At 37.3% G+C, this 15,095-nt stretch overlaps 1 protein-coding gene across 3 annotated transcripts; it reads right to left on the bottom strand.

Moving 5' to 3' along the window:
• Positions 1-865: 865 nt before the first annotated feature.
• On the bottom strand, positions 866-13,995 carry LOC136267800 (uncharacterized). Of its 3 annotated transcripts, XM_066062980.1 has the most exons (6): positions 13,068-13,169; positions 12,936-13,015; positions 12,411-12,548; positions 11,901-12,305; positions 11,669-11,745; positions 866-970 (listed from the first exon to the last, which is right to left on the bottom strand). In XM_066062980.1, exons 2-4 carry the CDS (start codon positions 13,006-13,008, stop codon positions 12,133-12,135), a joined length of 384 nt encoding a protein of 127 aa, XP_065919052.1. In that variant the 5' UTR covers positions 13,009-13,015; positions 13,068-13,169; the 3' UTR covers positions 866-970; positions 11,669-11,745; positions 11,901-12,132. The 3 variants fall into 3 exon arrangements, with proteins under 3 accessions (XP_065919052.1, XP_065919054.1, XP_065919053.1); XM_066062982.1 differs by lacking the exons at positions 12,936-13,015; positions 13,068-13,169 and adding an exon at positions 13,889-13,995; XM_066062981.1 differs by having other exon boundaries at positions 12,936-13,068.
• Between the last annotated feature and the right edge of the window lie 1,100 nt (positions 13,996-15,095).

Here is a 15,095-nt window from a genome sequence, read left to right as displayed (position 1 = left end):
TCACAGTAGTTACCTGTTGTGAGAAACAAAGGCTTGAACTCCAACTTACCATGCATTGGCTTCATGAAATTCAACAATAACAAACCACTTTCAAGTTGAAAATCAATGTGTTGAGTGTTCTGCTCCAGCACATAAATTCATTAACCTCAGAAATATTTTGTTCACTTTTGTAAATGTTAGTCTCGGCCTTCAGGACAAATGAAAATGCAAATCCTGTCCCATATAATATATGTTTTGATATGAGGAAAAAACCGCTTCAGTTTTGGACTCAATTCGAGAAAGTGATTGTCACTAAACAGCACTTCACTAAGAAATAATGAACAATAATGAGCTATTGTACATTGATTTGCTGATGTAAACATTGTGGGACTCTTCTGTTGTACTTTTCAAAGTGTCAAATCCTTGTTCCCACTCATTTTGTTTTTGCCAATTATTTATCTATTTAATGCACAATAAAATTACAATATTATTGAACTACAGTAAGTAAGTCTAAGTTAATAGGCCACTGGCCTCCCATTATGTCCATATCCACTTTTTTCTCAAATTGTATCCAACTTGTTCTTAAAGTCATTAACTGATTGGGATTACCACATCATACAAGTATATGAAACTATATACACTGTATGTTAGTAGTGGATATATACTGACTGTACAACTACTGTAAATGTTTGCCTAAATTCTGCTACAAAATGTTTAGATTAATGCTTCAGATTCCTTTTACAAATAATTTCAAGTTTCAGTAAAGTGTTCCACACTTTATAGGGTAAGATTCTCTTAATGTTCCACGAGGCTGTGGACAATTGTAGTAAAATCTACCATCTTTGTTTCTTTGTAGATTTAGAGCAGATGACACTCAGGCTGGTGAACATCCTCCTCAGTATGTGAGCACAATCTTCTGTGTATGTTTTAACCAGGTCAAGACATTCCTCACTTTGGAAACACAGTTTTTTGAGTTTTCTGCAGTTGTCACCTGTTGAAGATATGTACAAGATAACTATTGAGACCATTTGAAAATTTTACATTGACAACATTTTCAGTCATCACTGGTAAACACACTTTGAAATTGTAACCTGTATACATTTTGGTGGCAATATAGGCTCTGCCCCTTCATATTGAATAAGCCAAAAGCATAGAGAATGATGTAATGGAAATAGTTACCAGGTGAATTAGTGGAGTACATAGTTAAATGCACAATAGTGTTCAAAAGTGAAGCTTAGGTTTGCGGTGTATATGACAGATTCCAGTTTTATATTGACATGCAAAGGGGATACAGCATACGTAAAATAATGTTATAAGGACATAATGTATTTCATGGACTGGACTCACAGACTGGAGTCATGATGGACTAAGCTGGAAACAACTTTTAACAATGATCCACTAGTTATTGCAAAGCTCAAGACACCGTTATCGAGCTACAACTGCTGATACTATTCTTCCTTACAAGTCACAAAGGTCATGCATGCAGTAGTATTGTGTACTCATCCATACTAGCAGTGATAGAGGCCATTGTTGTAGTGTAGATTTATTCCTTTGTTGCTCCAGTACTTAGCACTAGTGTTTAGGCCTCAATGATGAGGCAGAAGGTAGTCTTAGTTCAGTGGCTTCAGCCACTTAGACGTAGTCTTACTCTGCCAACTCACTCTGTATTGAATAGTAAGTTTATAACTATCTGCTGGTGTGCATTCACTATAAATTATGACAAAACCATATGAATAGCCATGTCATCCCACAAGCTACAACTTGACTACTGTCATTCATTTTAAAACTATTTTAATAATTTAGGGAATGTGCAACCTTCATGCCCGTTGTGAGGAAGACCAATACCAGTAGTTGTAGTTTGATAATGGTGTCTAGCTGCAGCATTGCAAGAGTTACTTAGGTAAAATCTGTTGGCTAAGAAGCTGTTTCCAAGCTCAGCCAGAGAGTCCAACCTGTAACTCCAGTCCGTGAGTCCAGTCCACTAAATACATTACATCTATCTACAGTGCGTGGAACAAATTACAAAGTTGCTAAACTGCCTACAGAATTTTACTATAAAGTGTATTATGTAGTAGAGTTCCAGAGGTTCCAGGGTTCTAGAGGTTCCATGGTTCTAGGGTTCCTGAGGTTCCAGGTTCCAGAGGTACCAGGGTTCCATTGATTCCAGAGGTTCCAGGGTTCCAGAGGTTCCAGGGTTCTAGTGGTTCCAGGGTTCCAGACAGAGGTTCCAGAGGTTCCAGGTTTCCAGAGGTTTCAGGGTTCCAGAGGTTCCAGGTATCCAGAGATTCCAGGGTTCCAGAGGTTCCAGAGGTTCCAGGGTTTCATGGTTCCAGAGTTTCCAGTATTCCGTAGGTTTTAGGTCCATACATTCCAGAGGTTCCAGGATTTCAGTGGTTCCAGGGTTCCTGATGTTCCAAGATTCTAGTGGTTCCAGGGTTCCAGAGGTATAAGAGGTTCGATACGTTCCAGGATTCTAGAGGTTCCAGAGTTCTTTATAGAGGTTCCAGATCAATAACATACAATATTATCTGGTTTTTTGATAAACTGCTGAGATCACTCTAGAATTCAACCTCAAGTTACAAAACTTTTATCCAGGATGCATACCCCATACACTCTATATTTACATGTTTTGTGTGCTATAATATAGCAACAATAAATAAATAATATACGTGTGATTACACTGATATATCTTTCTATACATAATTTAAGTTAGGACCTGCCATCACAAAAAGAATCTACCAATTATAAAATTCTTGGAGTTATAGTATGCAGCTAAGACTTCATCATACAGGTAGCATGTACATGTGTAGTGCTGATAGTAGTGATCATGCATTAAAAATTTTTAAGTTTCGATCCAAAAGTATCACTCTAGTTTTTTAACCTTGTGGTGGCTTGTAGACAGGGGCGATTCTAGAGATTTTGCTGAGTGGTTTCCAAAAAAACTTATGGACCATAGTGTATGATTTGCACACTGATAATCAGGTGATTTAAGGGTGGCACACTGGAGTCACCGCACAGTGCGCGAAGTGCACTCAGCGAAATGCGAAGCATGAGCATGCCCCCCCCAGGAAATTTAAAAAAATTATGATAGTTGAGATTGAATCTGAATGCATTTTCAGGCATCTCACTATGCTCACAAAGTGTAAAAAATTCTATTCAATCTGAATAAAACAACTTATTTTCTTATAAGAGATACATGTACAACAGAGGTAGTAAAGTACCGTAGCTACACAACAATATAAAAGTAAAAATTATTAATCTTCTCCATTTTCATGTACCTGGAATGTTTTATAGCAAAGATAGTTTTCACTTTGTCAGTGTCAATGTCTATTATGGCGATGGATGTTCATCAGTGCTAAACCAATGAAGTCAAACATAAACAAAGGATTGCTTTTTCCGATATTTGTGTGTGATGGAAAGCAAGTACCTTTAGTTGGCTTAAAATGATTGGTAATTGCATTCAGCCGCTTGTGATCACTTAACCTTTTACCAACATATGAACTAAAATCATTTGGTCTAGTAGGGTTTATAAGGTGGTGCAGTAGAATAGTACTTGAACAATCTTAAGAATTAATGCAGTCCTTGTTTGCACCCTTGTCTTCAATTGTCGCTTCATTAGATACTTCAATTATGTCTTCATCAGAACTGTCATCTGAATCTATGTTCACACAAGCAATCTCTTCTTCATATTCTCCTGACTGCCCTCACAAACATCAGAACCTACAGACATGCACAAGATTAACTGCTAGCACTATATCCTATAGTGTAATAATGTAAACACCTCATTCTTGGTTGTTTGCAATAACTAAGCACGACTACGTAGTTGGTACTTGCTAACGCTGAGGTTGAGCATTTGAACACACTACTCCAATTAGCTAGCAGCATTTGATAATTCACAATTCTTTATAATGAGCTGCATCTAGCTATATTTAATGAAGTCACTAGCCTTGCTATTAAAAAAAATTCTTTCACAAAGCCACACTGTATAATTGTAATTGCTATTTCACTAGGCATAGGGACTCACGCATGGATATCCATGCAAAGGGTAGCTACTGCAGTGGCAGAGGAAGTAGTTGATATGAGGGGGGCTGATATACCACTACAAACTACTAGCTGAAAACTACTACAAACTACTAGTTGTGTAAAAATCCAATGTTTATTTATAAACATACCTTTTATGAATATTTTGTAATTAAGTTCAGTTATATTTATAAATCTACTAGTTATTATTAAATATATATGAACATGAAGTAAAAGTCTAAATTGGATATTTTGAACTCATAGAGTAGCGAGTTACTAATAATGCAAAGTCTGATGTTAGTGGGGTACCACAGGAAAATATGATATGAGGGGGGCTGATATACTGTTAATGAAAAAAAAAAAAGGTCACAGCCAGCTGACAATAACTGCCCACCTCACCAGCTACACATTTATAGCTGATAAACTATATAAAAATCCTTACATGGCTCACTAAACACTGCTCTAATACTGTGACTACTTTATAGAGTGACTGCTCTATTAGAGTATCTCGATCTTTACAAAGGTTTTCAGCTCCACTCCAAGAAGGATAATTTCGGCGTGACCCCCTCAACAGACCGAGGGGGTGTTCAGCCCCCTAGCCCCCCCCCTTTCCGCCGCCTATGAGCTACTGTCTAGCTCTCCTAGACAAGTAATATACACAGATCACTTACTTATCCTCAGTCAGGCTTTTTGAGCTTCTGTATTCGCCAAACTGCTTCTCATCTTCTTCTAACAGTTCTGCTACGTAGCACATGGAGTAAAATCAAATGTCGCGTGGTGTGCTTTAATTACAATAATCATAAAAATTCTGAGTGATTTCCGGAAACCCCAGAAACCCCCTAAAACCGCGCCTGCTTGTAGATCATCTTATTCTTGAAAGTTCACATGTTTACATTTACTTACAACTTGCTGGTTTTTTTAACCAGGTACATGCTCACAGCTGGCCAAAAGTTTTACTGAAATTGTCTTGTGTGTGTTGTGTATAATTATTATTAAGTTTGTACAATGCTTATTTCTTTGTCTGTCCATACTTGTACTTGTGTAGCAAAGATTCTTTATAATTAAAGTTGCCAGTGTGAACACTGTACCAACTTTCGACGACAAAGGCCAATTTGGCTAGTTAGCTAGCTTTCTTTATACACCAGTTATCACGATGATTTTAATCAGCCATGGGTATTATAAAGTGCGAACCAACTGCACTGTGATGCATTACACAAAACAATCATAGCTATCTCAGTGCCTGAGTGCAATTATTTTACTTTCGTTACAATCAGTTCACAATTGCTGGTGTTTATCGAGACATTAATAAATAATACCACGAGAGGCTAAACACATTACTGTATAGCAAAACGTTTTGTTTTTATTATTGATTACTAGTCAGGCAGCACAGCTGGTTTGCCTAGGATGTAAAATCAGCAATATTAGAGCATGTATGCTACAATTTATAGTTGTAAATAATAAGTACCAATGTGTTGCATAATAAAAAAGTTGCAGTGCATAAATTTGTGCTGTTATAACAATTGCTAGTCAATAATTTAAACTGCATATGTTAATAGTGTTACAATTACTAACCATAAGAAATTGATACCAATAAACAATTCCCAACCTTTGCAATCTTTAGTAACTTTTCTGCCCATTATATGTAGCTACTGCATGTGTTACTAGTGGCTGAGAACCATACAAAATATGAGGAAAAGCCTCTCTGTTATTGTTTTATTCTTATGAATCAATCAATAGTTACAAAAATACTACTTTACAACTGATATCATGCATGATACAATCACAAAAGGAAAGTCTGTACAGTGGTGGATACAGGGGTTGCAATAGTCTCAGCTGAAACCCTGACAAAGTGTGTGCACTCCTAATTTATTTACGATTTATGGGAATGTGATAAAATCACTAACAGTTACACACAGTGTATCACATTGGGACCTTTTCTACTGGCAAAACTTCATACTTTTGTCTTTGAAATTACTAAAAATGGCATTACAGCATTGAAGCATGTTCAGCGCCTCCAGAAATATTCATCGTTTTAGTGCAGTTTTGCTTCAAAACTTTCTGCGAAGGCCTGGATCAACTATGAAACAATGTTTTAACGGAGTCATTTTTATGATTCACTGCAGATCTATGTAGCTATAGGCCACTGAGCTGAGTTAACAACCCCAGCTGGACTATAGCTAAGTGGGATCACAGCAATTGAAATCTTTCTGAACCTGAAAACCCCTTTGAAAATTCCCACTGCTGTGCCCTGTATGTGATACAATTGTGCCTGATCCAATGTGCCTGAAGAGAATTGTACATGCATGCATGTTGATTAGTAACACAAGTTGCTGTCAAACCTTAAGTGCAAATATAGCACTGCACCAGTTTAATTCCATAATCTTCGCACAAGAGCAGCCGGGCAGCTATAATGCCTACACCACATTCATAGGCGGCGGAAAGGGGGGGCTAGGGGGCTAAAGCCCCCCTCGGTCTGCTGAGGGGGGGCTTAGCCCCCCCTCAGAATGATATCACACCGAAATTATCTTTCTTGGAGTGGGACTGAAAACGGTGATAAAGATCGAGATACTCTAATAGAGCAGTCACTCTAATAAGGCCAACATTTATTAATTCCTTGTTTCCCGTCACCCGCCCGCATACCCACTTTGCCTACCGCATTGGTAATTATTATTGCATTTAGAACTTATAACTATTTAGAAATAAGAAATATTTCTGTGTAAAGATCGAAATACTCTAATAGAGCAGTCAGCCATACACTCAGTTATTCTACTACAACACATTTTAATGATATTTATTTGCTTGAAAGCATTTTTGAACTCCTTACCTTGTTGCTAAACGTCTTCCTAAGTGCTTACCTGTCTGGTATGCTTATGACAAGCTCTTAAACATCCATTGTAGCTAGCTAGAATGCTATTTTAGACTAGTTAACTTATGGACAGTTAAGGCTGACCAAAACAATAAAATTTTAGTTATTAATAATAATAACCACCCGCCCTCATTACCTGATTGCTCTCAAGGTGACGGGAAACAAGGAATCTTATTATGTTGGCCTAAAGTAGTCAGTGTGTAGCGAGCTATGAAAGGATTTTTATGTAGTTTATCAGCTAGAAATGGTAGTTGGTGAGGTGGAAAGCTCTTGTCAGTTGGTTGCGACCTTTTTTTTTTTTTTTTGGTCTCACCCTACCAAACTATAGAAATAAGTCTGGGTCAGCCCAGCCCCCCCTCATATTAACTACTTCCTCCGCCGCTGACCACATTGTTGTGTGAACAATTAGTGATGCACCGATACCGATACTAGTATCGGTATCGCCCCTATTTTGGCGGTATCGGATTTGTATCGGTAAAGCTCTAAATGCCCGATACTTTAAAAGTGACGTCATTTAATTACTTATCAAGATGGCGGCGTACATAGCGCATTGAACGGAGTTGAGCAAAAGCTGATATAAGCCATGAATTCCTTAAAAGAAGCCAGCTACTAGCATTATTAGTACAATGGAAACTGAAGTAAACCACGAAATAAGATTCATCGAAGCCATAAACTTATCTTTGCGCGTAGCTAATTGATAGCCACAAAACCAGCAAACTGCAGTTGATGGGATTAGCAAATGAGTTTAGTAAGCTAAATCACTAGCTGTTTCTTGTAAGAAATTCCTGTGGGGCAAAGTATGGGTATCGGATAGGTATCGGCCATTTCTGGCCTCAAATGTATCGGTATCGGATCGGTAGTGAAAAAGTGCATGTTCATGGTATCGGTGCACCACTATGAACAATATTCAGGGCCGCCCAGAGAAATTAAGGGGCCCAGGGCAAAGAGTTAAAATAGGGCCCCAGAAGCAAGGAGGTTTCCATTCTGAATCACAACTTTACCCAAGCTGTAAGGTGAAGACCAAAAAAAAAAAAAAAAAAGTCATGACCTGCTAACAATGACAATAGCTACCCCTCACCAACCATATCTTCTTATCTATAAGCTTACTACACTGTTCCTCTGAAGAATACTGTGACTGCTCTATTAGAGTATTTAGGTCTGACTGCTCTATTAGAGTATATCGATCTTTTAAACAGGTATTCAAGGGGCCCTTGGCCCCTTTCAGGCTGGGGCCAGGGGAAAAATGCCCCAGTCCCCCCACCTGTGGGCGGCCCTGACAATATTACAAGGCAATAGAAATTTTATCATCTTATAATGTACCCCTTTGGCTATTATCACACCTCTACAGTAACTACATATTATTGTCCAGACATAGTAATTTAGCTACACTGCTAGGACTAAGATTCCTATTCAACTCAAGCATATACAAGCCACTCATGATGGCAAGGCTATATAGTAAACCTGACTATCAATCATTTCTTTCAAAACTGGATCATTTGAGCTATAGTACTCCATAATCAACAATTGAAATAGGCTGCTTGGGCCATTTTCTTACTCACTCCAACAGAGCTCTGCAAGCTATAACCAGTCTGTAGCAACTCTATTTCCATCTTGAGCAAAGCTGCTCAGAAAGCTATCAGTTCTTCACAACATATTATTTTGTGTGATTGCCCTGAACGGAACACTTGATTATAACCTGGTTATGCCATGTCCTTGTAATGTTTATGTGCTGGTTTTTTGTAGTTTCCTCACCGTGCCTGTGCACGTATAGTTACATGAGTCTGAAGTGTTTGTATTTGTGTGATTTTAAACATCCCAATGATGCATGGTCTCTCTGTCTGTAAAAAAAGTAGTAGCTTTGCATAAGTGATGTCCACTAAAGCTGTTAAAAATAAGGTTATTATGTTTTCTACATGTATATGTACTGTATACTGCTAGTTAAAGTTGCTCTAAAATATATATATATAGGAATTTTATAAACACTACCCAAATCAAAGGAGGTTGCCAATCAATACAAGACAGGAAGCAGCTCACCTGCTAAATTTAGGTGTCAACAAGAAGAAAGTGCAGCAAAACATGACAGCTAAAACAGGAAAGGTCATTCTACTTAAAGATTTGTCAAATATTTACTCCAAAGCCTCTAATGATTCTCATAAAAATGATCTAGATTATGTTGTCAAGGATGTACTGGAAAAGTTTGGTATGCATATAAAATTAATGTGACCAGGCCTGCAAAAATAACTAGTGTGCAAAAATAGGGTAGATCAATCTCTGTACTAAAATGGAACATTTCCATTCTATGGCTAGTATTATAAAGTAGGGTATAGCAAAATGACATAAATTTATGAGTTAAAGTGTTTTTGAAAAATAACCATGCCAAGCCATGTACACTCTCACAGCCAGTCTTGTTCCTATATCATAGTAATTTTTTTGAAATGGTAACTTTAACTACCCTACTCCAGCCATATGCTGACAAGGTTGCAGCACATGCAACAAGACAGAAAGTAAAGGTTTTGATTGGTAGGAAAAGGACAACAACTTGCCAAGTAACAGTTCTGTTGTAATTGGGATAGTGCTCATCAAACCTGAAGAAATTATAATAGAAACCAGTGTACTAAAGAATAATAATCATATTATGAGCCTCATCAGGGGCATATAAATTTTAATAGGTGAGGCAGATCTAGACCTTGCAGTGCTTATGTTTGACCATGAAATGATGCACGTATACTAGTGTGTGAAACACACTCAGAATGAATAGCATGCTCCAGCTAGTGAGGGGGTCTTGGGGCATGAAACTTCTGAAAATTAGGTGTTACAAGTTTGAATCTTAAGGTAATTTTGAGTCATACTTTTTAGCAATTGCAAAGAATGCACATAGTATCATAATTATGCTGTGTTGCAGGCCTATATATTTCAGGCCTAGTTACACTATTCAAGTTATCATTAAGGATTTATTACAGTGAAACCTCAGTTATGTGGACTTCACTTATCCAGACTAATGCAGATTATTGCTCTATTAGAGTGGTGACTGTTTTATTAGGGTATATGATAGTAATGGTATTTTTAGGTTATTAATTTAATACACAGTTTCAGACACTGCTTGAAGTTTCTTAGTTTAATAGAGTGGTATCCGCAGTATATGGAACAGTTAATTGTTTGTTATTTTAGTAGTTTTTCAGTAAACCCGCATTCACTGATGTTTTACTGAGAGTTTAAACCTTAGTAAAATAATTATGTTCCATATACTTAAAGTTACTGACATTTTACTCTCAGTATAACTACAATAAAGCAGCTTAACAAATTAGTGAACTAAGAACCTTCAAGCAATGAGAGATACAGACTTTTCATCAGCCCTGGCCTCAAGGTGTTCGGTTCCACTGTAATCTACTCTCCTATCAATATAGAATAGTCATTTGGACTTTCCTTTTTGGTTGTAGTGACTCAATGTCATCATAGCTAACACATGTATGCACACACAAAATATTATCTCACTATATACTGGTTCAAAAACTTTACAACGTGTCAATATTTACTGTTGTTGTTACAAAACAGTGACCTTCCATGGATGGCATGGGAAACTACAGGAATTTTATAATTGGTAGGTTTTTTATGTGATGGCAGTTCCTAACTTAAATTATGCATAGAAAGATATATCAGTGTAATCACACTTATATTATTTATTTATTATTGCTATATATTATAGCACAAAAAACATGCAAATCTAGAGTGTATGGGGGTATGCATCCTGGGTAAAAGTTTTGTAAGTTGAGGTTACATTTTAGAGCGATCTCAGCAGTTTACAAAAAAAAAACTACATATTTTATTTATCTGGAACATCTATAAAGAACTCTGGACCTCTACACTATTAAAAATGAAGAGTAACTACCACTCTAAAGACTTCCCAGTGTAGAAAGGATTAACACCTCTGGAGAGTAAACAACACTCCAAAGAGAATAACCATTAATCTGAAGAATAAGTCACACCACCTTCTGAGCATATGTTACTCCTTTAGAGTAATGGTTACTCTCCCTGGAACATCAACCACAGGAACCCTGGAACCACTGAAACCCTAGAACCTCTGGAACCCTAGAACCTCTGAAACTCTGGAACCACTGGAACCCCTGGAACCCTGGAACCTCTGGAACCCTGGAACTCTGGAACCCTGGAACCATTGGAACCCTAGAACCTATGGAACCCTGGAACCACTGGAACCCTGGAACCTCTGAAACCCTGGAACCTCTGGAACCCTGGAACCTCTGGGACCCTGGAACCTCTGGAACCCTGGAACCTCTGGTACCCTAGAACCTCTGGAACCCTGGAACCACTGGAACCCTGGAACCTCTGGAACCCTGGAATCTCTGGAACCCTGGAACCACTGGAACCCTGGAACCTCTGGAACCCTGGAACCTCTGGAACCCTGGAACCTCTGGAACCCTAGAACCTCTGGAATCCTGGAACCACTGGAACCCTGGAACCTCTGGAACCCTGGAACCTCACTAACCCTAGAACCATGGAACCTCTAGAACCCTGGAACCTCTGGAACTCTACTACATAATACACTTTATAGTAAAATTCTGTAGGCAGTTTAGCAACTTTGAATAAATTAACATCATGTACATTAAACTGACCAGAATAGGTAACCTAAACACTGGCTTTATTAACAAATCCATTGTTTTCAACCATACAAGTGTATTTGCCAAAATCTCTAATGTTGGTCAGTGTCAAGTTGAACACTGGATCAGATGACACTACATTTCCTTGTGGATCAGTCCAGGTATAATTAACATTACATGATCTACACACCAGTGACACTTCACCATCAAGTGGAACAGGATCAACATCATCAACTGATACCTCCGGTGGATGATCTCTTTTGAATGCTGCATTGGTACATAGAGTAATATATACGTTGTTATAAACATTTCTAATAGCACCACACACACACACACACACACACACACACACACACACACACACACACACACACACACACACACATACACACACACACAATTGTAAGATTTTATTAGCTTACCTTTCTCATACAGTATCACATTATAATTAGGTAAATGAATAGATCTTATACCATCTGATCTATACACAAACTGTACATTAAAATGATACTTTGCGACATCATCATTTGGATAAAATGCTTCAAATAATGTGATGTTCACTGGAATGTTGTAGAGCATTGTATTATTATCATACTCAAAATCACCTCCAGTAATATTAGTATAGTAATCATATTTAATTCCATTTACAGAAAATCAAGATATTGTTGATCTCTTTCCCTGCAAAGAAACTGTAACGTTGTGAGCAATGCTGAGATCTCTTATGGAGACAACCATAGTGAACAAAACTGTTCCAACAGGAGCACAAACATCAACATCAAATTCATATTGTGTAGCATTTATAATAAGCTGATGTCCTTCATTTGGAGCTGGAGAGGAGGAATGCATTAAATACAAATATTTTAAAATCACATTACTCAATTAATCATGCAATAAAGCCATTATGATACAGTATATGCAACACTCAAACTCACTTGGCTTGCACACTCTCAACCGATCAGTACTCACATCATCAACACTTCCAGTTACTACTCCAAATGTTCCTGATGGACATGTCTCTACACACTCTCCACTATCACGATCCAGGTAGGTTGGGTAGTGAGTACATCCAGCTGTAAATAATGGTCCTTAATAGACATTCCATGCACAGAAATGATATACTGAGGTAGCAGGATTTTTATTCTGGTAGAGACACTCATACACAGGTATGTAGTAAGGCACCTAATATATTATAGTGACAAGCGTTGACAAACGTTTCATATTTATGCACCCATATATGCAAGTTGATTGTCTTACTGGTTATTTTGTTTTATTATTTGCTTGTAATAATGGCAAGGTGACTACGAAAGGGTAGGACTTTAGAGGTAGCTACATAGCTATTAGTAAGACACTTTTGTAAGAAATAAGTGTTATAAAATTGAAAATATCAAACCATTATCACATACCATTATCTAAATAATTAATCCACAAGACCCATTCATGTCAACACGATAACTCACCGGTAATGTTTTCTAGACATGCCACACCAGGTGTTTCTTCACAGTAAGGATCTGTTTCATAATTATATTCCATCCCAGAACTGAGATATATGAGATGTTATGTGTCATAGGATGTAGTTTGTGCCCACATACCCTATTTTCGCAGGCCCCGTCACATAAAAACATTAAATAGAGACAAAACTGACAGATTTTAAACATAAAATTGCCCATAAAGGTCACCAAAGGTATCTGAGGTAGCTCCCTATTGAAAAACAATCTTTATCATACGCACGGACTTTTAACCAAGTTTCATGCTTTTATCCCAACGTGCACAAAAAGGCATTTTTAAAAGGGTTACAACCCTGACTATTGTATATAGTAGGGACCACAAAGGAGTAGGCGTGGCCCACAAAATATCATCACCCAAAAACACCATTACTTTGTGTTGGTGAGAAACCCCTAATCCTGTTTGGTGTCCTTCACATGATAAGAGAAAACAAACAATTACATGTATAGGTAATAACTTATCTTCAGCAAGTAATTGATCAGGGGGAAAGCTAATAATGTTTACTGAATATCAAACTTTTCTGTTTGCATTTTGTCCATGGTACAGTAACATTGATGGAATGTCACACTTGTTTGACTTTCGGCAGAAATCCAACACAACAATCACCGAACTGTGTATGCACCCAATGTGGCTATCGTTTTATTTTATTTTTATGGTTGAATAGTTTTGTGGTTGTTATAACATCATGGTGTTCTCATGAGTAACCTGTGTAATATGAACAATTTAATATTATAAGCACTGTCCATACTGATTATCATGAATCTGGGGGCTAAATAGGCTTTACTTGACCTATCTCACATGATATGTAACTTTGATAGAATTAGATTTAAAAGAATCTGTAGCTAAGGCTAACTCACAGGAAAATTTTACTGTTTGAGATTAAGTTTTGTTAATGCTGTTCGCTCACCTTGCTTAGAACATCCTAGCTTGATATATCAGATGGTTGATCCTAGCTTGATATATCAGATGGTTGATTGTGGTGATAGTGATAAGTGTACAGGGCCCTGTCACCTGCATGGCTTATAAAATAGAATAGAAAGTAAAACTACGCACACTACTAAAATTTTAGAGAAGAATTAAGTATAAGCTTGAATGAACGGCCTATGGAGAAGGTGGCATTCTGAGGACACTGTGCTATCACATTCTCAGCTATAATATATTATGAGAATGGAGAAGACTGAGAGCACTTCTGCAATACGAGCACGTACATACTACTGCACATCTTCCACATGCAGTGCAAGCACATGTCAATTTCTGCTCATCTTCTGCAGTACTATCACAAATTACTGCTCATCATTATGCGATACAAGCCTGTGTTGTTGCTCATCCTTAACATCCACTGGTGAATATTGGAGTTTAAATAAAAATCAATCAATCAATCCACAACACCACAATACAGGAAATCTATCACAAACTGAATGAGGATAGACTGGTCATTCCTTTTCACAACAATAGCAAAATATGAAATCAATGGTAGCAAATAACACCAAACAGTGAAACAAAACCAGAAAACTCTTTCCCCAGAAAAAACTGTGCTGAGTAACCTACTTAGAACAATCAGGAGTTTACAGAATTTAAATGAGCTTAATGATGGAAGTGAACTGTGCAGTTCAATAATCAATCTAATAGTCACGAGTGCACATTAGTCAGAATCTAAACACATGCATGCTTTCATAATTCATTATTTTATAGGTATTCTTTTAAACTGTGAGTTGTGGCTTACAAAAAGATTTTTAAAAATTTGTGAATAGCAAGGCTAACTCACAGGAAAATTTTACTGCTTTGGTCACACTTTTAGCCACAATTTATTGAATATGCAGTGTATAGGTAGTTACTGCATACATGTTCAAAGAAAGTGATGAGTTTGGATGCATGCCCCACAGGAAAATTTAGTCTTCTGGTGTAATGAAATTGGCAATCACTTTTATTGATGTGTGGCTTGCATGTTCATGGGGGACACAAAATAAATCTTAGCCTTATTCACAAATTCTTTTAAAATCTAATCTGTCATAATCATTAATATCATCCACATTGCACAGGTATTAATGACAACATCATGATGTTAATATAATAACCACAAAACTATTCAACTATAAAAAATAAAATAACAATAA

This window comes from Dysidea avara, chromosome 9 (assembly GCF_963678975.1).
Source record: "Dysidea avara chromosome 9, odDysAvar1.4, whole genome shotgun sequence".
Classification (NCBI taxonomy): Eukaryota; Metazoa; Porifera; class Demospongiae; order Dictyoceratida; family Dysideidae; genus Dysidea; species Dysidea avara.
The sequence above is the reverse complement of the archived record's forward strand: the minus strand, read 5'-3'. Positions and strand labels throughout refer to the sequence as shown.